Below are 25,958 nucleotides of genomic sequence, written 5' to 3'. Positions count from 1 at the left end.
TGAATCTAGATTCTTAAATCTCAGCCTCCTGAGTAGCTAGGATTACAGGTGGCTACTCTTAGCTTTTATATATTGCAGAAAACAAAAATGTACTCAGGTTCCTTTGAAATAGGTGATTGAAGATACAGTAGAACACTTCTGGAGTCCCAGAAGGCCTGGTAGCAACAACAGATTCATGGTCCAAGCATGCAGCAATATTGTGATTTCATCCCTCAGCATTAGGACATCAACAATTTCACTTTATGTTCACATTCATTAGGAAGGGAATTCTTTCTATGTCTCTCTTATATTCTTTTCTCTTTTTAAACCACTTTCTGACTTTCATTCTTCCTAAAAATTCCAATTTTCTGGGGAAAAGAAAAGATGAACTTGAATTCAAGTCATTATTGTTCACATTGTGGAAGAGCCTTTGAAACTCCCTTTTTAGCGGCTTCTAGATTACAGACCAGCTTCCCTAGGGTAAGGGGCTCTCCTGTCTAATTGTCTGCAATGATATGGACTGTTTGAGTTGTGAGGATGGATCACTTAGAGCTTGATAATTAATACAAAAAGCAATAGAAACCAAATGTGTGGTCTCTCTCTCTCGCTATACATATATAATATATTATTGTATATAATATAAATACATACATACACACATACGTTCTTGGATCCTTTTAAAAACAGAGAACCCTAAACCAGATTCCAGTTGCTCACATGTACAATCTTAAGTACTCAGGATCTGAGGATCAAGGTTCAAAGCCAGCCTGTTGAGAAAGTCTGTGCACTCTTATCTCCAAATAGCTCCCCAAAAAGCTGGAAATTGAGCTGTGACTCAAGTGGTAGAATGTTAGTCTTGAGTAGAGAATCTCAGGGACAGCACCCAGGCCCTGAGTTCAGGCCCCAGGGCCAGCACCAAAATTAAAAAAAAAAAAAAAGAGAGAGAGATTCCTAGATTTCACCAACTAGATTAAAATGACAGAAAATACGTGTGCATGCAAATATTTATGTGCATATGGCTTTTTATCTGTGTATAATCATATAAATTCATTTACATATGGGTAAAATCTCTCCAGGTGAACACAGCTTTGACCTTGTTGAAGGATAGCGCTGTCATCATGATATTTGTAGTACATTTGTAGAGGAATTCAGATGTACTCCAGGAGACATATGAACAAAATATATTTCTCAAGGAGAAAAATGGAGATGAAGCCATTTTCTTCAGAGGAATAAGACTTCAAGGAATGTGTTTCGCTGTGATTTCCTGAATGTATACAAATTAGAGTCTGGGACAGCAGTAAGAACGAAGGTTAAACGTAAACATCAGAGGTTTTGGTGTGGTTTTAGCAATAGCTAACTTTTTTCTCCTCTCATCAATGAGTATTTAGTGAAATATTATAAATACCTTATAATTTGATTAAAATGTCTGACATGTACATTTTGAAAAACCAAGTCATTATTTATAGTTCAATGTAAAAAAAAATTCTCTTGAAGGATTGTGATCAAATGGTGACAAACCATTTCACTTTATATAAGCACATCATATTTTTATTTTTTTGTGTGAGATTATTTTTTTTGCCAGTACTGGGCTTGAGCTCAGAGTCTGAGCATTGTCCTTGGACTTTATTTTGCTCAAGGATAGGACTCTACCACTTGAGCCTCAGTGCCACTTCAGGCTTTTTCTTTTATGTATGTGGTACTGAGGAATCGAACCCGGGTCTTCGTGCATGCTAGGCAAGCACTCTACCACTAGGCCAAACTCCCAGCCTCTGCACATCATATTTTTAATAAAGCTATATAAAATCTGAACCAAAGGAAAGAAAATATACTGCCTGAATTGCAAAATGTTATAAAAGTTTTGGTAATGTTTTAAAGACTTATTTGCTATTCATGCCACCGTTAACCAAAAGGTAAAAAAAATAAAAGAGAGAACACTTTATTTTTCTAGGTATTATTGTCTTTATTATAAAACAAATACTTTCTATTGAGGTAATACTTCAAATGATATTTGGTAAAAATTAGTTTAATCATATGTACAGAACCTTTCTGCGGGTAACACATACGAAAAACTCAGGGAACAGTTTTTCCAACATTGTACATAAAACTGATTTTGAAAAAGTTATCTCTAAAAATCCTCTCTGTCAAAAGGGAGCCCTCTCCTCTACTGTCCACCCTCCAGCTTGAACATATCATCATCTGGTAATCTGCCAGGGGACCCGTACAAAGCACGAACATCAATTAATGGCAAAAGAAAAAGTTTGTGTATCCAAAACACCCCAACATGCCATAGTTGAAAATACTTTTACAAATTTAACATTGAATCATAAAACATTGATTATTGTTTATCTGAAGACCAAATTGAATTCTATTGTTTTTACGAGAGAAACCCCTCCCAACTCTTCAACTCTAGTGGCTTTTTCCCACCGTGGTGTCCTTTAATTCTCCCAGACAAAATTGGTCACCCCTCCTTGTGCTCTTGTACAGTTTATTCATCCTGCTATGGCGTTTACTATGTGGGTTGCTACAATGCTTCTTGCCCTCACCAGTATCCCTCGTCCCTTCTCTAGCTTTGTGTGTCTCTCTAGAAGCTCCTCAGGAGAAGACACAGGTCTGGAACTTTGTTACCCTCCACACCCACTCCAGCATCTAGCACAGTGCCTGGTGACTAATAGAATACTAATAATAGATTGTTGGGTAAAGAATGAGTTAGGAACTCTTTCAGCTCTGAAACTGTAGCCCATCATTTTTCCTTGCTTCCACTCTTATTGAGTGTGTCCTTGTGTCCTTCCATATTATGTAAATTCTCATGGAACAGTGACTCCCTAGAAAACAAGTCATGTCCAGCTATTCCCTTCAGGAATACATGGCCTCTGCTTGTTCTTTAGGTCAACATATCAATAAATTATAGTTGTCATGCTCTCCCTATCCTCAAGCCCTCTTCCTCTGGGAGCCACCTCTGGGGAAAGTATATCCTAGTAGCCATCCTGGCAGTCATTGTCGTCTTGGTCCCCGATGGGTTTGTTGTGATAAGTATCCACAGTGAGCTTTCTGCTGTCTGCCTCCATGTTTTTGGGCGGGCCATCTTCCTCACTGCTCGATGTGCTCTGCCTGGAGCTGCTGTCTTCTTGCGATCTGCTGCTGTCCTGAGAGTCACTGTCAGCTTCCTCCTCAGACTGGCTCTCTTGGCTCTGGCTCTCTGCTGAGGCACTCTGAGACTGCAAGGCCTCCTGGCTGGAACTGATGTCATCCTCGCTGGACTCTGTGCTCTCCTCTGATGATGTGGACTCCCCGTCTGCTTGCTCCTCTCTGGATTCACTCTCTGAACTGGAGAAGGTATGGAAGCTCTCCTCTTCATTGGAGTCACTGTCTCTCTGTTCTGTCTGGCTGGTGTCTGGATTGTCCCCCCTGGACTCATTTACCACCTCCTCCTGGGACTCACTGCTGCTTTCCTGAGATGGCAGGTCCTCTTCTTGGCTGGACTCACTGCTGGAATCTTGGAGCTCTTGACTGTCTTCTTGAGACTGGGTCTCAGTGGTGTCCTCAGGAGAGTCATTCTTGCTGTCCTCCCAGGATTGGCTGAGGCCAGCTGCCTTGGAGTCAGCATCACCCACAGAGTCACTGTGGATTTCTTCTCTAGAGTGGCTCACAGCCAGCTCCTCAGAAAGCTGAGACTTACTGAAAAACTTCCTGCTGGGATACTCTACTGATGGCCTGTCACCTGAGTCGTGAGTGCTTACCTGATTGTTTACCCCTTTCAACTCCTTGGACCTGAGGCCAGCACTGCTCATCCTGGAGTGACCTCTCTCACTCCCTGTGCTGTCTGGATCATCACTCTGCATTCCTTCATCATCAAACTCAGAGCCGTCACCATGGCTACTCCCCCCGTCACTGACGCCTCCCATGTGGGGCTCCTCACTCTCGCTCTCCTGGGTGAGGTCACCTCCCGCAAGCCTGTCTTCATCTTCACTGTTCAGTTCCTCACTGCTGGTGTCTTGGGTGCTGTCTTCGTGGGACTGTGTGGTGTCAGCAGAATCCTCATCGCTGTCAAGTCTGGAGATTCCTCCTTCTTGGCCCTCTTCAGGCCCGAGGCCATGGTCTTCATCCCCAAAGGTGTCATCTCCACTGTCGTCTTCATCATCTTCCTTATCATGTCCTCCAGTTCCTGTACTTTTGGAGAGGCCACTGGCTGGTCTATAAATATATGGACCATCGTCAGAGTCTAGGTGCTCCACTGTTTCTGCACTGTCACTGGGGTTATCGTTCACCTGGAGTTTAGGCAAACAGACATAGTCAGTACTCTGCAAATGGATATAGAGGAAGCTATGTCATGCTGATCTCAGATCCCACTGCCATCCTCTAACCCAAGGTCAATGTTACTGCTCAGTAACTGCAGCCTTAGCAGAGATAAGAAAAGATCGCATTGCAAGTTCTCTCTGTGGGTTGTCTAGATGTTTACATCACTCCACACTGCAAAATTTATTTAGTTTTATTTTTTTAATGTGTAGAATACTCTTCTGATAAGCCATTAGTAAATAAGGATGAATAGTTTACTAATTCATCTTCAAACCTGTGCTATAGTATAGGATGCAAATGTATCAAAGCATCCCTGGAGTCTCTCGAGCCTCTCAGAGTAGAATTTGGTCATAATGATAAGACAGAGCTAGGGATGTAGCTCTGTTATAGAGAGCTTTGCCTGGCACGTGTGAGACCATGGGTTTGATCCCTAGCACAAAAGATAGATGGATGAATGGATGGATGGATGGCTGGATGGACAGATAGACAGATGAGAGAGATAGATAATAGATGATAGATGGTAAACAGACTGACATAGATAGATAGATAGATAGATAGATAGATAGATAGATAGAAAGATAATAGTCAAGAAAGTAATGACTTATAATCTTAGAAAAGGAATTAAGCCAGTTTTTTTTTAGAGGATATTAACTACATCTGATTCGTTCACTCCTTGGCCTTACATAGGTCTAGCTAGAAGAGACAACCATTCCTGCAGCAGCTGCTTTCATGAAGCTTCTCCGGGGCTCCTCTCCTATTCCCAACAGGATCCTTGGCATGGGTTCTTGGCTGTCCAGGTTGAGCATCTTGCTAATCAGAGTATTTGTTTCTGCCTGATGTAAACTGCTCCAATTATTGAGTGTACTATTACTTGTCTGAAGTAGTCAATGACTGTACATATGTGTGAACAGAGAGACATTTGGGGTCACTATGTCTCCAATGATCAAAATGGAATGAACAGCATGTTCACATCTGAATTGTCCTCATTTTCCTCTCCTTATTTTATGGGACTATTTAGCCAACATACCCCATAGTTAGGAAATATTATATTTAGAACTGTTGCAAGGTAATTTAATCTGCCATCACTTCCTAAGCAGCCAGCAAAGCTAAGAAAGCCTGTTTAATTACCTGTTCCTCTGAACTAACTTGACTTTCTTCTGATGACTCACTGCTTCCCTGAAAGAGAGAGAGAGGGGAAAAAAAAGCTTTCTTTCAGTAGTTGCTCAGAAAAGAGAAAACTATGACACACATTTGCTGCTTGAGTTTACTTTCCAAAGGGTAAAAGGTGATGAGGAGTGCATTAAAATCATGAGACAAAGATAAATGAGGTAGTTACCGGGGATGGTGTTGCTAATTGAGCCAAATGACCCTGCAATAAAGGAAGGAAAACAAGTCACTCTTTTGGAGATAAACTGTGTCAATTGGCAAATTGCATCCTTTAAATATTTAGACTAAGTTTAAATTAAATTCCACTAGTAGACAAAATTTAATTAAGAATATTACTGCCACCCCCTCCAAAAGAATGTTACTGCCCAACACTGCCTTACACTTTTAATTCTAGCTACTCAGGAGGCTGAGATCTGAGGATCACAATTCAGTGCCAACCCAGGCAAAAAAGTCTGGGAGATCCTTATCTCCAGTTAACCACCAGAAAACTGGAAGTGGAGCTGTGGTTCAAAGTAGTAGAGCGCTAGCCTTGAGCAAAAGAACTCAAAGACAGAATCCAGTACCAGGATCAATCAAAAACAAAAAAGAATGCTGTTAAACCTTGTTTTTTTTCTTTCTTTCTTTCTCTGCTTTGAATTTGGGGTTGGGACATGGTCCTTTAACCTTTTCAAGGCTAGCACTCTACAGTTTGAGTCGTATCTCTCCTTCCAGCTTACTCAGGGACTTTTCTTCCTGGTCTAGCCTCAGACTTCACTGTTCCACTACTCAGCTTCCTGAGTAGCTAGAATTACGAATGTAAACTACTAACACCTGGCTAAATCTTTCTTGAACCACTGAAGAGCACTGAGATGAAAAAGCAAATTCTAAGTCTGAAATTTAACTATGGCAGTCATAGTTTGGACTTGTTTCAATCTTCTGAGTCACATGAGAATGGAACCAGTCTGGGGCAACTCAGAGAAAGGGGCTATAATCACTTGTCTTTGTTCTGTGGTGCTGCAGGCAGACACAAATCTCAGCACCAGTCAGTCATTTGGAATTGACAGGTAGGACCAAGGTACTGATACATTTTTTTTCATATCAAGGCTAGACTTGAGAACAAGGCACATGTGAGTAAATGAGAGAGAGATTCAGTGGACTGCTTTCAAACTAACCAGCACACAGACTCTTTTCCTGAATAACATTCAAAAATACATCATCCAATATATATTATAGGCTGGGGTACTGATTTTATTTGGCTATCACCAGAAGTATTAAGACCAGGTTGGATTATACAAAAGCCATCAGGTAGCAATGTACAGAATGAAGTGCTCTTAGCATACTATTTTAGCCCTAATTCTATTGCCAGTCTTCAGACTAGCTCCCTTTCTATGAGAGATACATCAAACTGAACAACAGAAATTTCAAGTCTGGCTCTTATTTTATTAACCATATAACCTAGTCAGATTTAGTTAACTCTCTTAGCTATCAAAATCAAGCTAAAATTCCTCGTCCCTATACCATATTACTAAGTTGGGATTAAACAAATTTTTTTTTGCCATACCTGAGGCTTGAACTCAGAGCATGGGCATTGGACACTTTTTGCTCAAGGCTAGCTGGAGCTCTGCCACTTGAGCCATAGCACCACTAAGGAATCGAACCCACGGCCTTGTGCATGCTCAGTGAGCACTCTACCACTAGGCTACACTCCTAGCCCTAGAGAATTATTTAAATATAAACTTCAAGTATAATTCTTACCACCTACTATGTCATTAGCAGCCTTAAGTTTTTCCACTGAATCAATTAGGTAATACTAGCCAAGAAAAGAATTAAAATATTTCAAGAAGTTCTATTTCTACTCACCAGTGCTCCAGTTTCTCCAGTGCTCTCAGATTCAGTATTTTGATACCTGGCCACCTAAAATTAATTAGACCCAATCAAATTATAGAGAATTTGGAAATTTCAAGAAAATAGCTTTCTTACAAATGGTTCCTTTCATTTTACTGCAGCATACCCAGTCACCTGGGTTCATAGTTAATAAAAATTGTAAAGTTTAGCTGTAAAAAATTAAATTGATATATATAGAGAGACACATATGTTATATGTACAAATATTTGTCTATATGCATGCATGTATATGTACATGCACATAAATCCTTATCCTAATACTTACTGGGAGAGCACAGGATAAGCCCCACAGGAGCGTAAATAGAATGCTGGTCTTCATAGTTGATGGTGACGCCTCTATCTGTAATGAAGGACAAAGGAGTGTTTTGTAACTCCATGCTAAAGAAATCAAGGCACTTCAACTTTTCAAGTTTCCATTTGAAAAATAAAACTCATGAAACATCCATCCACTAATGAATGGACAGAGAAAAACATGTGCTTTATCTGTACAATAGACTATTATTCAACTATAAAACAAGCAAAGCACCGTGTGTGCCATAAAGTAGAAGAATCTTGAGTACCATATGCTGACTGAGTGGAGCTAGATATGCAAGGGCATTTCGCATGATTCCATTTATAGGCTGTGTCTCGGGCACACGAATGCATAGACACAAGAGGTCAACTAGTGGTTTCCCAGAGCTGGGAGATGAAGGATTAAGGAGTGACGGCTAAGAAGTGCAGGATTTCTTTCAAGGTGATGCCAATGTTCTAATCATTGAAGTGAAGGTTGCTAAACCATGGGAAGATGTGAAAGATCACCAAATGGGTCACTTCAGTTCATGGGATAGTGGTTACATCTTAGTAAAGCTCTTCATAAAAATCTAACTTCTAAAACAAAAATTCAAGCTTTTCAACAAGGAGGACTACATACATATGATAAATGAGGTAAGAGTAAAAAAAAAAGCAGATGGAGAAGTTTCTGGTTGTTCATTTGTACAATAATTTCACAACTTGGGTGTGATGTAGCAAACAACCTAGCCAATTCATTTACCTTAAAATAGTACACTTCTTGACAGTATTGATAGGATACTTGACACACATACATATATTAAAACACACACACACACACAAACATATATACATGCAAGTTTCTAAGCAGCAATTATTACTGTGTAATAATGTCTAGACAAAATAGATATATATATATATATATATATATTTTGCCATTCCTGGGCTTGAGCTCAGGGCCTGAGCACTGTCCTTGGGCTTTCTCAAGGCTAGAGCTCTACCACTTGGGCCTCAGCACCACTTCGGGCTTTTTTCTATGTATGTGGTACCAAGGAATCGAACCCAGGTCTTCGTGCATGCTAGGCAAGCACTCTACCACTAGGCCAAACTCCCAGCCAAAATAGATATTTTTTGCTCTTCTTGATATGCAAAAGATGAACAGTAGTAGGCTTCATATGATGGCTCCAGAAAGCTCTTAATATTTACTATGATACATGTAGTCATACGTCATAGATGACTATGCTAAATCCTCTTGTGTGTCATTCATAGTTCTGAAGGATTTGGAAGAGATTAGTGGTTTGGGAATTATGCTATGAGAAAAGTATCAGATCGAAATATTTGTCCGGAAAGTGTCTTTATTTTACATTTCAAACCTGGTTATTTTTATAAACAGTTTGTCCCATACTTAAAAATAAACACCACTAGATATTATTGTAAAGTTACCAAATAATTTAAAGAAAACAATTTTCTCTGCACCACGAATCACTGATACTTTCTCTAAAGTACTTACCCTGTGGGCTTCCACGAGTATTTTTAAATCCTGTCAGTTTATTTCAGAATTCACATTTGTATCTTTCTTTAGATATTAAATACATATTCTAGGGCAGAGAGTATGGCCTAGTAGTAGAGTGCTTGCCTAGCATGCATGAAGACCCGGGTTCGATTCCTTGGTACCACATACATAGAAAAAAGTCAGAAGTGGTGCTGTGGCTCAAGTGGTAGAGCTCTAGCCTTGAGAAAGTCCAAGGACAATTCCTAGACCCTAAGTTCAAGCCCCAGGCCTGGAAAAGTAAATACTTATTCTACCAATGATAAGAGATTTAAGCCAAAGATTTTCAGTCTTGGTGGTATATTATTATTGAGTGGGATTTTTTTTTTCACATATCAATGTCCAAATTCCATTTTGGACAGTAAGTCAGTTCACTAGACCTAAGAGTACATTTGATTTTTAAAAGCAGGTCAAGTGATTTTTTAACTTATTATCTCTAAGTAGTTTTACAAAGGCGTTGCCCTTTAACAAAGCAGTTTATGAATGCAACACATCATCCCTTTCAACAGTCTCACTCAACCCTCTTGTTCCCACCCATCCCTTCACTCTTGACTTAGAAAATAAAAATGTTTTGCTTATATCTTAATATGCTCAATTATATCTAAAACTTGACTCAAGAAATCATTTGATCTACTACTTTTTTCAATTTATTCATGAAAATAATAAAAATGCTAAGATATAGAGACCAAAAATGTTTTGCATTTTTACTTCTTAAAAATCAAATGGTCAAACAGAGCACATTACCCCCTTCTTAATTTATATTTCTTCTTTTTTTTTTTTTTTTTTTTTGGTGGGTCATGGGGCTTGAACTCGCCTGGGCGCTGTCCCTGAGCTCTTCAGCTCAAGGCTATCACCCTACCCCTGGGCCTGGGTGTTGTCCCTGAACTTTTCAATTCAAGGCTGCTGACCTACTGTTGAGCCAAACCCTACTTCCTGCTTTCTAGAGGTTAATTGGAGGTAAGAGTTTCAGGTCCTTTTGTGCCCAGGCTGGCTTTGAACCTTGATCCTCAGATCTGAGCCTCCTGAGTAGCCAGGATTACAGGCCTGACCCAATGGGCCCTGCCTATATTTATTCTTAATTTGTATTTTCTTTATCTCAATTCAGCATAATACCTTTCATATTTCACCTGTAATCCCAGAATTAGGCAGGCAGAAGCAAGAGGATTGGGTGTTCCAAGCCAGCCTGGGACACATGGTGAGATTGAGACCTGCCTGCATACAGATAGGGACCTTGTTTCAAAAACAGGAAAGCAAGCATCAGTGTACATGTTTTCATACTATTTTAATGTCTTTTTAAAAATCCTTTGATTACTGTCAATCAAGACTGGGCATTTGTGGCTGGGCAGCCACAGTCTGGGCAGAAAAGTCTCTGAGACTCTTATCTCCAATAAAGTAGAAAAAAGCAAAGAGTAGATGTATATTTCAAATGCTAGAGTGTCAGTCTTAAGCAAAAATGCTAAGCGACAGCACCCAGGGACCGAGTCCAACATGAAAATCCTCATTACCACCTAAACCTAACCTGCAGGTATTTCTTCCTGTTAGTATCCACACTCAAAGCATTATGTTCTTCGATCTAGTCCTTCACAAGTAAATCTTTGCCAAATATGATATCTTTAAAATAGCTACATGTCAATAGTTTCAGTTTCAAAGGTGTATTTAAAGTTAGACAGGCCAAGAGTGTGGCCTAGTGGTAGAGTGCTTGCTCACCTAGTCTTCTGGAAGCCCTGGGTTCAATTCCTAGGTACCACACACACAGAAAAAGCTAGAAGTGCTGTTGTGGCTCAAATGGTAAGATGTAGCCTTGAGCAATAGTGTTCAAGGACAGTATCCAGGCCCTAAATTCAAACTCCAGAACTGACCTAAATAAATAAAGTTAGGTAGATGACTATTTTCATTTTCTTAGTGAAATTTGCATAGAACAATAGTCTCAAGATGCGCTAAACACTAACAATTATCCCAGTCTTGGTAAAGCTACTAATTTCCCTATATTTCTTGTCACTGCATAATTCTCTAATTATTGGAAGATGAAAAGATGTCCGTGTACATAATTCTAAATTTTGTGGGGATTTTAACAAAAAAAGTAGATGCTTCCAGTCTTCATGTCTTGCTCAAGCATAAAGAAGATGTACTAACTTGCTCAGGCTTCTGGAAATACTGTTTAGCACCCTAACCTAAAGCAATAATTTCCTAAATAGTAGTCTGGTAAACTACAATAAGAGATAGCATAGAATTCCAACAGAGGGTTTCTTTTTTTCAAAGAATATGGTGACAGTCTAACCTTAAGCATGAAGGAAAGCCAGATTTTAAAGTTACATTGTGTTTTCAATTCACATTTTTTTTTTGCCAGTCATGGGCCTTGAACTCAGGGCCTGGACATTTGTCCTTGGGCTTTCTCAAGGTTAGAGCTCTACCACTTGAACCACAGCACCATTTCTGGCTTTTTGCTATGTATGTGGTATGGAGGAATTGAGCCCAGGTCTTCATGCATGCTAGGCAAGCACTCTACCACTAGGCCAAACTTCCAGCCCTCAATTCACATTTTTATAAGAATAGTTTTGTGAAGTGTATTTCCAAATGAGAGCACCATACTTGTATAAAATTTTTAGCTACTATCCTAAAAGCAAAAATACCTATTCACTCACCTTATTACTAATAGTAAATTTACCCAATAGCGACAAGCTCTGAAAAATATCATTTGTACATTCTACATGCATGTGTATTATGAGACCAAGTAACAAAAGGATAGCCACGGTCTTCAATTGGAATCCACGCATTTAGAAGTCAGTATAATGGGGATTCTGGGAAGATGGTGGTGGTTCAGGGTGAATCTATCTGAGTGCTCGCCCAAAAAACAGTTTTAGCATTCTAGCAGAAAGTTTGTAGCTAAAGAGAAGTCAGTATATCAGAGATATTTGAAGGTTCTCAATTGTTTTCCTCAAGTTGAAAAGACCTAAAGAATTGGGATCCAGAGAAATGAATTACAGTCTTTTAATTAGACCAAAACTTGTGTTCTCAAGTACAGAAATTTGAATTTCCTCAAAAATTCACTTATAAAATGCTGACCTTCTTTTACATAAACCAAAATGAAAGAATTAGGCCAAATAAAGGAAATCTAAGTTTGAGAAACCATAGGCTCTTTCTTGCCCTTACAAAACAATTTGTTACTTTTTTTGGTCTTAGTATTGTTATTCTCTAGAATATGATTTATCACTATAAAATACTTATTAGCAGTTAATAAATATTGGTTGAAAGAAGCCAGTATGCCAGGTACTGTTCTAGGTGTTAAATATGTAGCAACGTGTAACAATAATAAAATGTTAATACCAAACAATAATAATAAATATTACTAATATGAAACTAGCCTCCATCTGCTAACATTTGTTTCACTATTACTGTGAAAATGAAGTGATGTCTGAGCTAGTTGTAAACTGTATCAGGAATTCAGAGAACTAAGTAAATAGTCCAATACAAAGATTCCAATCTTTCCTGTGGTTTTAACTGTTTGGAGATTGCTAACAATCAGTCCAATGTTTTATGCATTCAACCACAGTGAAATAAATCTGAAGTCAACTGGTCTCACTACCAGTTTGGAGACAGTCAATGGACGGATGCCCTTTAGAAAATTATGTGTTGATTCACATGTTTTGACCCATCATAGAATTGTCTATGTGAGCCTCAAATAAACAGAAAGTTTGGTCACAAAGAAGTCACTTCTCCTGAAGAGGACATCTTCAAGTATTGCTACACTCATTGAATCTTCTAGATGTCACAAGAATGCACAGCCTGACCACAGCTCCCATTTTCTATTGTGGAAGATAAATCTTCCTGGTATGAGTGAAGATGCTGATAAATGTAATAAGTGAAAATAAATACTGAGAGCATTATATACACATCTAAGTCTTGTAGATTACAAAATGTTTTAAAGGGTAACTGCATATATATTACTGAATTTACTGTACTCAAAGCATTATGCTAATATGAATATCTAATTAGCCAATACATTAGAATTATTACACCCTTGATTTGTTTCAGTGAACTTGGTACATTCTTTAAATTATCTATAAATTTAAAATGAATATTACTGGATACTCTATGAACTTCCACCATCCTGGCTTTAGATTCTTTTATCATACTTCAATATTTAGAAATCACATATATGAGTTTGTCTTACATTTAATTAAATCCAAACTTCAAAATGACACTCCATCAGCTTTCTAAAGTTTTATTTTGATTTAGTAAACATTCCCTCACAGAACTATCATGCAAAGATCTAATTAAAGCATTACTGAGAAAAACACCTGGCTAAATTGGCAAACATGTCAGTGTAATATCATTTCTTACTATAGCATTAGCAAAAGGAACAGAAATGAGAATCATATCCCCACCTGTCTTTCTCTGTCCCTCTCCCCATAAAAAATTGATCTATTTTCTTCTTTTTTCACACAGCATATCTTCCAACATCTGCACATATTCAGTATTTTTACACAGCATGCAAATTCATTTTAGCAAATTAAGGGATGAAAATATCTTACCCTCCTGAATTCCCAAGGTTTTCTCTTGCCTAATCTCCAAAATCAGACTGAAGTTCTCACAGAGGAAATGAAGCCAGTCTTGTGTTGCTATTCTGACACTTCCCTGATGGCGCAGGAATTTAAACTCTACTGCAGCTCTTCAGAGCCAATCAACATCAAGCAGGGACTGACTGACATCACAGGTGTCTTGGGGACCCCAGACACCCACACTTCCTCCAGCTGGCAGAGACAGGTTTTCCCTAAAAAGCTCTTGTGGTTCCCAAATGACTAGACTAGTTTCCATTAAATTGAAGATCTTCCTAAAGCTTTATTTTGATTTCTAAATATATGTCATTCACATCCATGCAGGCTTATGAACATTATAAACAATGACAAGGTCTTCCACCCACGAACAGATCCCAGAAAGACCTAAGGATGGGAAAAGAAGAGTCAGTGGTGGGTAGAAAGTTTCCTGTTGATGTACATTTCCAGGTAGAACATGAGGGAGTCTACTAAAATAATAGATTTTCTGAAACAACCCTCTACTACTCATCTCCCTTTCCCCCATCTTCCAACCCCTGTATATTACACATTTTTTACTCTTTACTATTTTCTATTTACTGACAACTGTTTACTAACCTCAGGAAGTAGCACTGACATTTCCTATTGTGTAAATGTAAAAGTACCACTCCCAAGTAACTTTTTCTTAAAAAAAAAAAGACTATAATACTTTATTTTATGTGGAAGTGGGTTTAGCTCTTCTCTAGGAGCAAGCTCAAACAACCAAAATATGACTACCGACTAGACATGTAAACAGCAAAAGCCACTGGACTTTACTTTCCTCAAAAGTAGGGATGTTTTTTCTTTGTTTACTGGAAAATAGCAAATATCCTAATTCCTAACCCAGTCTTTAGGTTATAATGAGTAAAATAAATAATTTTTGAGAGTCCTGGGGCTTGAGCTCAGGGCCTGGCACTGTCCTTGGGCTTTCTCAAGGCTAGCACACTACTACTTGAGCCACAGAGCCACTTCCAGCTTTTCTGTGTATGTTGTAATGAGGAATCAAACCCAGAGCTTCAAGCACACTAGGTAAGTACTCTACCACTAGGCCATGCTCCAAACCCCAATAAATACTTTTGATTAGAAATGAGCCGCATTGCTATCCTGCTATCATTGTCCACATGAGTTAGTCCCTTTAAAAATTATTATAATAAAGTTTTAAGTTGATATTACTAACAATCTACCTGTGAGAAAATAAGTGCAGCTCATTTGAAAGTTAATATCAAATATATGGATTATTGACTTATTCATTGTCAACTTTGTGGGTGAGAGGGCAAGAAATGAAAGAAAACAGGCTATTTTCATATAGGTCAATTCAAAGACTAACATTCATAGGCGGAAGCTATAAATTTCCTGTATTCTGCTCTGGTTCTGAATTATACTTCTTAGTGGTTTCATGGGTCTTGAATGAGGTCTGTCTTAGAAGAACCTTATAATCTTATGTTAAAGTGGATTGTGGGAAGATTTAAAACAAGACATTGTTTTACATTTTTCTCTAAGTCTCTATACAAAAACAAAAGAGATAATAGATACAATTGAAAACCATTTATTTTTTGAGTATTGTTATCAATAGGTGTATTTAAAAAACACTCAAAGCTGGGTGTTGATGCAGCATGCCTGTAATCCTAGCTACTCAGGAGGCTATGGTCTGAGGATCACAGCTCAAAACCAGCCTGGGCAAAAATGTCTACGAGACTCTTCTCTCTAATAGACTATTCAGAGAAAGGTGGAAGTCGCACTGTGGCTCAAGTGGTAGAGCATTAGCCTTGAGCACAAAGAGGCTCAAGGACAGCACATAGACCCTGAGTTCAAGCCCTAGAATGGGCAAACAAAACAAAACACTCCCATGTTTTGTACTGTGAGATGACTGGCATTTTATCATCTTTCACATTAGATATGCATTCATCTGGGGACTCAATTGGGGAAGAATCTTCAGAGGGCTTCCTTACAGGAAGCACAGCCAGAGCCATTATTCAAACCTCTTTATATGTCTTCTATGACTTGGCATAATTACCAACTGGTGGCTCAAGTGGTAGAGCGCTAGCCTTGAGCAAGCTCAAGGACAGTGCCCAGGCTGTGAGAACTGCCCAGGACTGACAAAAAAAATATGTCCAGAATGCCACTTCCCCCACCTTTTATCAGTCAGGTCAGTCACAGAGCCATTTCAGACTTCAAAGGAAACACAGTCTTTATCTCATGATTATCTATTTCTGTCTCAGTGATTAGAGGAAGTGCTGTGACCATCCTTGGAGATTAGGTACCAAACTGCACAAGTTATGCTCACAAAATGCAAACATAGTGACTAGAGAGAAAGCACCCAACCACCACAAGACCTACAGTGTCTAGACAGGAGGAAGCAGAGTGAAGTAACCGGATATCTGAGGGACAGGAGGACACGAAAATCCTAAAATATTCAGTCATCATTGCTGGTATATGTCAGTAGCGTATAATAACATCTGAAGAACATGGAACAAACTAACCGTTAAGAATTCATACAACTAACCGTAGGCCTACCTCCAAGGCCAGGTTCATACAGTGAATAAACTTTGAAGAACAGAAAACATCTCATGGTTGAGAAGGTACATAAAAAGATGGGAGGGAATTAGAAAGAAAGCTGTTGTATTTTTAATGCAATAGAAAAAAGAAGAGGAAGCCATGTAGTTAGAAAGCTCCATCAATGTATTTCCTTTTAAAAGTATAGGAAAACAAATGTTAAAACGCACACACATACACACACACACACACACTTTGAACTGGGTTCTAGTTCATGCTTGAAATTCTCTCCTAGCGACTCAGAGGGCTGAGATCTGAACTATAATTCAAAATTAGTTGAGAAGAAAACCCATGAGGTTCCATCTCCATTTGACCAACAAAAAGCAGGACTGGAGGTGTGGCTCAAAGTGGCAGACTGCCAGCTGAGCAAGCAAGCTGAACAAGGAAGAAACTCTGAGTTTTAGCCTCAGTACTCCTCTACAAAAAACAAAACAAGGGCCAGGAGTTTGGCCTAGTGGTAGAGTGCTTGCCTAGCATGCACGAAGACCCAGGTTCGATTCCTCGGTACCATATACATAGAAAAAAGCTGAAAGTGGTGCTGAAGCTCAAGTGGTAGAGCTCTAGCCTTGAGAAAGTCCAAGGACAGTGCTCGGGCCCTGAGCCCAAGCCCAGGACTGGCAAAAAAAAAATCCTCTAAAAGCTAAATCTCATTGAAGCAAGATAATAACCTAGTAGATGATGAAAGCATGCTCAAAAGAGATAATTAAGGAATGAATTAAAAGCATAACTTTCTATTTTAAAATACCAAAACAAAATTATACAATAGAAGAAAAAACAAACAATAAAATGAGTGTAGCTGAAAAGTAAAGCATTAGGAATCAGGGGAAGAACTTGCAATAAAATAAAACAATATTTTGGAAATAAAAACCAATAGAGTCAACATGAGAAGGAATAAATATGGCAAATATTTCAAGATAAAGAGGAGGAAAAACAGAGGAGATGAATTCAAATGTAAAAGAAATAAAGAGATTGGATATGGCTGTGATTGTAGCTACTCAAGGGCAGAGATCAAGAGAATCACAGTTCAGTGCCACCCCAGATAAAAACAGATGAGATAAGACCTCTCTCACTAGCAGCTGGATGAGGTGGCATGTATCTATTATCCTAGCAACAGAAGAAGCGTAAATAAGAGGATCCCTGTTAGGCCAATTTAGGAATATATAGGAAAGCCTGTCCAAAAATAAACTAAAACAAAAAGGGCTGGAGATATGTCCCACTGTCTAGCAAGCCTGAGGCTGTCAGTAAGATCACTGAAGAAGATAAAAAAGAAACCAAGTATCCATGAATATTATATGTTTATGTGTCTATCTGTATTTGCATGTATTTCAAGGAAGTGTTTGTAGATTTTTTTAATTGCATTTTATTGTCGGGGTAATGTATAGAGGGGTTACAGTTACATTCATCAGATTTTGTACATTTAAAAAAAATAACATACAATTCTTATTTAAAGGCTCATGCCCCTGAGAATACTGTTCACCAAGAAATGTTCTAATAACATTACTGGATTTTGAAGATGAAAAAGAGTCCATCAGGCCTCTGTGTAAAGGAAGCATATGTTTCATACAGGAACCAAAATTTTATTATCATATCTTTTCGACAGAAATTCTTTATTCCAGAGAAAATAGAATAATATTAAAGATTGAAAATAATAAAGTATGAACCAAGAATTTTATAGATTTCCAAACCAACTTTCAAGTATAAAAGTTTCAAATATACTATTATCAAGTTAAGAAAGATTTAGACTAGTACTTTCTGGTGAATATATCAGAAAACAAATTTATAACACACACACACACGCACACACACACACACATAACTATGGAGATAAGGTCCTAGGGAGAGTATCAAACATGTTATTGCAGTACAATGTAGAGAAAAATGAAGCAGAAAGGATGAGTTGTATATGTTATGCTATATTATAGTTTAAATGGCATTAGCACAGATAAAGTTCAACTTTTTAAAACTTGGGAGAAATAAGGCATAATAGCCCAAAATAATTTCTTATTTTTCTTGTTTCCATATCTTATTTCAATTAGCATCATCATCTTTTTTGTTGTAGGGCTTGAACTCTGGGCTTGGGTGCTCTTCCGCTAAAGACTAGCATTCTACCACTCGAGCCATAGCGCTATTAATTGAAGATGAGTCTTATGAACTTTAGTGTCTGGGCTGCCTTTGAACTACAATTGTCAGATCTCAGCCTCCTGAGTAGCTAGGATTACAACTATGAGCCACCGGCTTCTGGCTTATCATCATCATCATCATCATCATCATCATCATCATCATCATCATCATGTGTGTGCGGTCGCGTGTGTGCTGGTACAGGGGCTTAAACTCTGGGCCTAGGAACTGTCCCGTAGCTTTCTTTCTCAAGGCTGGTGCTTTACCATTTAAGCTACCCCTCTGCTTCCATTTTTTGGGGAGGGGATAGTTAATTGGAGATAAGAGTCTCACAAATGTACCTGTTCAGGCTGGCTTCAAACTATGAACCTCACATTTGAGCCTTCTGAGTAGTTCCAAGCAAAAGCCTCCTGCACCTGCCAAAGTAGCTATTACTATAGAAGAGAGCTGTTTAGCAAATGTGAGGAAACATGAAATGTATGGTAAATAAGTGTAGTTTTGATTGAAGTGCCCAGCTTCAAAAATATTTTTTAATTAGGGAATTTATTAACATTGATTTTAACATAATATTTCAAATGATGTATTTAACAAACAAGTATTCAAGAAGGGAATCAATATATACAATCATTGGCACTTAGATTTTTGAACATAATTAAAATTAAGCTGAAAGTTTGTATGTCATAGATATATAATAATCTATGTGATAAAACATGTCTATAGAGGCATATATTTTTATGATATGGAGTTGTGTTTATATTTCCAATACCACGTCCATAGCATTGGGTATGCTAATATTGAATCCTCGCTCTTGTACTGTTTGGATCTAGTTGGCTATGTAGAATTCCATTGTGTGTGTGTGTGTGTGTGTGTGTGTGTGTGTGTGTGTGTGTGTGTGTGTGTGTATCTATCACATTTTCTGTATCCATTCATCAGCAGTAGGGCATCTGGGTTGTTTCCATTGCCTGGCTGTTGTGAATAGTGCAGAGATGAACATAGCTGAGCAGGTGTCCTTATCATATCTTGGGTTATGATGTTCAGGGTACGTGCCCAGAAGTGGTATGGTGGGATTGTAGGGAAGGTCAATTTTCAGTTCTTTAAGAAACCTCCACACTGCTTTCCAGAGTGGCTGAACTTGCTTACAATCCCACCAGCAGTGCAGTAGGGTTCCTTTTTCTCCACAACCCCGCCAGCACCTGTCATTGTCTGAGTTCAAGATCTTGGCCAGTCTTGTTGGGATAAGGTGGTTTCTTAGGGTTGTTTTTATTTGCATTTCCTTTATGACCATGGATGATGAACATTTTCTCATATGCTTTTCTGCCATTTTAATCTCTTCTTTTGATAAGTCTCTCTTCAGTTTCTTTGCCCATTTAGTGAATGGTTTGTTGGGTTGGGGGGGGGGATTAGTTTCTTGAGTTCCCTGTAGATACTGGATATTAAGCATTTGCCTGATATATTATTGGTAAATATCTTTTCCCAGTTGGTTGGCTGTCTCTACTTTTGTGGCTATGCTTTTATCTGTGCAGAAACTTTTTATTTTTAGGTAGTCCCATCTATCAAGTCCTCTCCAATCTGTTGTGACACTGGGATTCTGTTCAGGAAGTTTTTGCCTGTGCCTATGAGTTACAGTGTCCCTCCAACTCTATCGTGTAGCACTTTCAAGGTTTCTGGTCTGACATTGAGGTCTTTGATCCATTTTGAGCTAATGCTTGTGCATGGGAAAAGGCTAGGGTCAAGTTTTAGTTTCAAAATTATTTTTAATTACAAATTACACAGTTTTCTTTGGTACATTTTTATAATTACCACATCTGTGTCTCACTCTAGTGACTAGCCCAAAATAATTTCAACCATTCTTATTAACTATCCAAGTAGGTATAGTATTATTGTTATCCCAGGAATGTGTGTGTCTCAGGATTAACTAAATTAGTCATTCTGAAGTGTTCTTTTTGATCAATATGTCCTTGAGAATCAAAAGTATCTGTATCCATGTTCTATTTTAATGTAGGATATAAAAATGTAGCACAGAAGAAATTAGGAAAACCCTATAATTCTGTGGTCTTAAATCTAAAGAATTAGAGTGTATTCAGAAGTCTCCCTCCCCCCCCCCTCTCTCTCTCTCACACACACACACACACACACACACACACTTTCTTAGCCTTATCCTTTTTTTTTCTATTGTAATTAGTAAAAGGGTTACATGATATTTGCCAGATAGAAGGTGCATTAATTCACATACATTGATACCCTTTCACATGTCTTGGTACCCATTTCCCCCCCACACACCCCCCACCCATCTTGGTTTTCCCCCCTTCCCTATCAAATTTCAAATATCCAAATACAAATAAATTCAATATATCAGATAACAAAGTGAGATACTATACCAATATGAGATAACCAAGGGACAGCAAAGGAAATGAGAGACAACATAGTACATTAAGGACAACAATCATTCATTATATGGCTTTTGTTTCAATATCCTGGAGGTCCTTTCAATTAGCTTCACATTATATGGCCTTATGTATCAAGATTTTGCTCTATTGCAGATCTCTGCTAGTAGAGCCCAAGGTTTCTACTGATTATGACGAATGAGGGAAACCATTGAGCCTAAGTTCCTTTGAGTCTGGCTTACTTCACTTAATATGATTTTTTCTAAGTCTTTCCATTTCCTAACAAATGGGGCGATGACATTCTTTCTGACAGCAGCATAGAATTCCATTGTGTACAAATACCACAACTTGTTGATCCACTCATCAACTGAGGGGCATCTATCTTAGCCTTATCCTTATTCAGACCTACCAATAATGGCATTGCATAAAGTAGCTAGTGATCCTAATAACACACTGTACTAGCACACAGCATGTTTTGGCATGTCAATTATGATCAGAACTTGTGGCACAGAAGTTCCAAAGTGAATCTGGACCATCTTATCATCTTGAATTGTATGAAAGTTGTCAAAGACTTCTGTCAATGACATTCAAGAATCCTCCACAGTCTGTTTTTTTAGTGGTTAGTTGGAGATGAGAGTCTCAGGGACTTTCCTATCCCACCTGGTGATCCTCAGATATCTGTCTCCTGAATATCTAGGATGATAAGTGTGAGACACTGTTACTCAGCTCAAACAACTAGGTTCTTCAATGGATAAATTCTTAGATAAAGAAGCAAAATATATAGAAGTATCTCCTTTTTTTGCCAGTCCTGGGGCTTGAACTCAAGGCCTGATCACTATCCTTGGGTTTTCTCAAAGCTAGAGCTCTAACACTTGAGCCACAGCACCACTTCTGGATTTTTCTATATATGTGGTACCGAGGAATCAAACCTGGGTCTTTGTGTATGCTAGTCAAGAACTCTACCACTAGGCCAAACTCCTGGCCCTTGGAAGTATCATTTTAGATTTAGAAAAGGAACCTAGAGCTGGGAATGTGGCTTAGTGGTAGAGTGCTTGCCTAACGTGCATGAAGACCTGGGTTCAATTCCTTAGTTCCACATAAACAGAAAAACTGGAAGTGGCTCTGTGGCTCAAGATAGTCTTGAGCAAAAGAAGCTCAGGGACAGCACCAAGGCTCTGAATTCAAGCCCTAGGACTGGCAAAAGAAAAAAGAAAGAAGGAAAAGGAAAAGAAAAAGAACCCAAACAAGGAAAAAAGAAATCAAAACTGTTGTGTAAGAAGCAATCTGTACAATACAAACATTTGCAGACTTTGATTTTTGTACCATGGAAATTGTATTTAACCATACAGGATTTTGGTGTGTTTATATGGTTTACCTTAGTGATGTATTTGTTTAAGTGGCTAACATCCGAACAGTCGTTTGAAGGCATCCACGATCTTCAATGTGGAATGTTAAATAACACGTTAATGGTGTATTGTGTACTATGATGTAACTCCCTTTCCTTATGGCGAGGCTGCTGTAACACTTGCCTGTAATCAGTGAAGCGGTGTGCACCTTGTACTATTTCACAATGAGTTCTGCTGGACAGACAGTGGGCCAGTGCTATTGGGGTGAACAGAGACCTGTTTCATAGGGCTAATGCCACCAACACCTCTTACAATTTTGTAAAGATTATGAAAAGAACGTGCCATATTGTATAATGGTCAGCACCAAGTCCTGTGTTCCCATTACAGTTTACAACAACACGCATCATAACAAGGGGGTCAAAATGAACTCTGACTAGAATTCTATGTTTAGGATGGCTTGAGCTGTGATGTAGTTTTATTTGATGTGCATTTTGAACGCACAAATTCATTTCTGTAGCTATTATAATATGATTTTTCCATATCTTTTTATTGTAATTAATAGAAGGGTTACAGTATATTCACCAGATAGAAGGTGCATTACTTCACAAACATTGATACCCTTTCTTATGTCTTGTTCCCCATTTCCCTCCCCCCACCCCTACCCCTCATCTTGTTTTCCTCCCTTCCCTATTTGATTTCAAATAACCAAATACGCGTATATACAATATAGCACATAACAAGGTAAAATACTGTAACAATATGAGATAACCAAGAGATAACAAAAGAGATGAGAGATAACATAGTACATTAAAGACAACAATCACTCATTATATGGCTTTTGTTTCTATATCCTGGGGGTCCTTTCATATAGCATCATCCTATATGGCCTTATGAATATGATTGAAGTAGATTAATATTTACATGTATGAAAACAGAACAATAAAACCTGTTGAGATATTTTGGGAAGGGCAGATAAGAGAGAAAGCTAGATGGGGTGATATTGATTATAATATATTATATATGTGTGTGTGTGTGTGTGTGTGTGGAATTTTCATGAGAAACTCCCCCTTGTGATATATGCTAGTGTATGCTAATAACTGACATACTTTAATAAAAATATGACCAAGGTTTGGAGTACATTTGTAAGTTATATGAGAATTTTAAAACATTATTTGTATTATCCAATCATTGGCTATGAACTAAAAGATGTATATTGCCAACTAATTGGTGAAAATCTATTTTTCTTTAATAAAGACAGAATAAAAAGTATCTTTATTAAACAAGTATCTTCTCCTTTTTTAAACTTCTCTCCCAAAGCTTTATTGCAAAAAGTAAGTAGTTTTGAAAACATGATCAGGACATCTGAGAGTAAAATAATATTATGATAAAAAACCTGTACCCTGGAGGTTAGGATAATGATAAATAAAAGGACAAATGTCTGGTAGTAACTGGTTTAGATCATTTCAAAATGGCATTATAACATTTGTAGATTTCAAAGGAAGGAAATAACAATCTCTAAACAAGTATTTTCTTAAAGTATCTTTTATTTTCCGGTCCTTGGGTATGAACCCAGGGTCTGGGTGCTGTCCTTTAGTTGTTTTGTTTTGTTTTGTTTTCACTCAAGGCTGACCCTCTAGCATTTGAGTCATCACTCCACTTGTAGTTTTTTTGATGGTTAATTGGAGATAATAGGCTCCTGGAATTTCCTGCCTGGGTTTATTTTGAAACAAGCTCCTGTGATGTTAGTCTCCTGAGCATTAGGATTCCAGGAGTGAGCCACCAATTTCCTGCTGAGGCATCTTTAAGCTTTCTGCTAACACACTGCTATTCTCTAAGTATCTGTGCCTCGCCCTCCTAGAGCTTTAAGTGTTAAACTTCTAATTTTCAAAGGCAATGACATTAGAACTAGACCACGTAGGAACCTCTATAACTGTGATGAGTGCTTTTCTGCCCCTTTAATCATGTGACAACAGTGTTGCATGGTCTCATGTATAAGCCAGAACATAGTCAGTTTAATCTTGGATTTCCCAGTGCCAGATATATTGGGAGTAAATTTCTTTGTTTATTTTCCTTAAAAACTTAATGTCATATCAGATACAGGTGGCTCAGACTTGTCATCCTAGCTCCTCAGGAGGCTGAGATCCAGAAGTTCATACAAATTAGCCTTAGCAGAAGCTAGACTCACTGAGCAAAAATCTAGCAAAGAGTGAATCAAGAAACATGACTCAAGTGGAAGGGTGACAGCTGTGAGCAAGAAAACTGAGCAAGAGTGTGAGGCTCTGAGTTCAAGCTCCAGTACTGGAACACACAAAAAGTAATTACAATATTGCATGTGATCATTAAAAGCAACTGTGCTATAAACTCGTGATGTACTTCCCCCATTTTTCTGGATCTTGCTCACAGTCTCTTCTCTTAATCGTAAGTAAACAAGCACTTGTAACATTTTTTTATATCCACATTATTCAATGTTAACAAAATTTCTCCCATCCCTAAAATAGTTCATTAATTCTTTGAGGTTTGCAAGTAGCTAAAAATAACTTTTTGAATTTTCTTATCTGTAAAAACAAAACCATTTGAAAATTGAAGTTGATTATGTAGACTATTTTTGAATTTATAAGACCACAACTTGGTTATTTGCATAAGGTTGATTTCAATCTGCCACAAAAAATTGAGTCTTTGCCAGTCTGCAGACCTCAGGATATTCTCATCTTGGAGAAAATTGCTAGTGTATAAGGACGGATAATGCTGGGTACACTATGTCCCACATTTTTCCTTGCCAAACTTGACTAAGGCTTAGGCGAGATTACAGTATCAACTCTCCAGCTTCCTACTTAGAGCTTCCTCCCTACAGCCCCACGTGGCCAGTGGATGAAAGCGGGGTTACAGGAGTTCATTCTTACTCTGCCTAGAAAACAGCAGCTCAATCTGACATAAAGGTCTTCTGTCTGTGACAAGACAGCCAGTGAGAGATAGGGAAAAATCTTCCACAACTGCAGCACATTTCTGCCCAAATGCTTTCTTCTTACTTTTACTTGTGTTTTTTTTAATAAAATGTTTTACATGTGTAATTGGTAATAAAGTATATAATTTTGGTAAAAACAGATTATGAATATATTCTATTTTCAAAAATCTAATGTGTAGATCTGGCATGTTGGCACATGCCTATAATCCCAGCATTTGGGAGGCTAGGGCAAGAAGAATATGAAACCAAGATCAGTCTGAACTACTTAATAATGCTCAGTCAGCTTAGTTACACAGTGAGATATTGTCTGATAAAATAGACCAATACCTAATTTCTTGAAGAATAAAAAATGTCAGGCACTTGTGGCTCATACCTGTAATCCTAGCTACTCAGGAGGCTAAAATCTCAAGATAATGGTTCAACCCAAGCAGGAAAGTCCATAAAACTTAACTAATTAGCCACAAAAGGCCAGAAGTTTTCCTAATAAGTACAGCTGTGGCTCAAATGGTAAAGCACTAGCCTTGAGGAGAAGAGTTCAGAGACAGTTTCAAGAACCTGAGTTCAAGTCCCAGAACCAGCACAAAATAAGAAAATAAGCATATTTATTTTAGTTTTACTTTTTCTGAACTTTATTTTTTTCCCATAATTTTTTTATTGTAATTAGTAAAAGGGTTACATGATATTTGCCAGATAGAAGGTGCATTAATTCACATACATTGATACCCCTTTCACATGTCTTGGTACCCATTACCCTCCCCCCCACGCCCCCCACCCATCTTGGTTTTCCCCCCTTCCCTATCAAATATCAAATAACCAAATACAGATAAATTCAATATATCAGATAACAAAGTGAGATACTGTAACAATATGAGATAACCAAGGGACA

The 25,958-nt window shown here is 38.1% G+C and overlaps 1 protein-coding gene across 1 annotated transcript; it reads right to left on the bottom strand.

The window, feature by feature from the left end:
* Positions 1–1,981: 1,981 nt before the first annotated feature.
* Dmp1 (dentin matrix acidic phosphoprotein 1) lies at positions 1,982–13,748 on the bottom strand. Its single transcript, XM_090343990.1, has 6 exons — positions 13,671–13,748; positions 7,588–7,662; positions 7,279–7,332; positions 5,609–5,641; positions 5,401–5,448; positions 1,982–4,244 (listed from the first exon to the last, which is right to left on the bottom strand). Exons 2-6 carry the CDS (start codon positions 7,639–7,641, stop codon positions 2,952–2,954), a joined length of 1,482 nt encoding a protein of 493 aa, XP_090200116.1. The 5' UTR covers positions 7,642–7,662; positions 13,671–13,748; the 3' UTR covers positions 1,982–2,951.
* Between the last annotated feature and the right edge of the window lie 12,210 nt (positions 13,749–25,958).

Source organism: Megascapheus bottae, chromosome 13, assembly GCF_031878675.1.
Source record: "Megascapheus bottae isolate mThoBot1 chromosome 13, mThoBot2.hap1, whole genome shotgun sequence".
Lineage (NCBI taxonomy): Eukaryota > Metazoa > Chordata > Mammalia > Rodentia > Geomyidae > Megascapheus > Megascapheus bottae.
The sequence above is the reverse complement of the archived record's forward strand: the minus strand, read 5'-3'. Positions and strand labels throughout refer to the sequence as shown.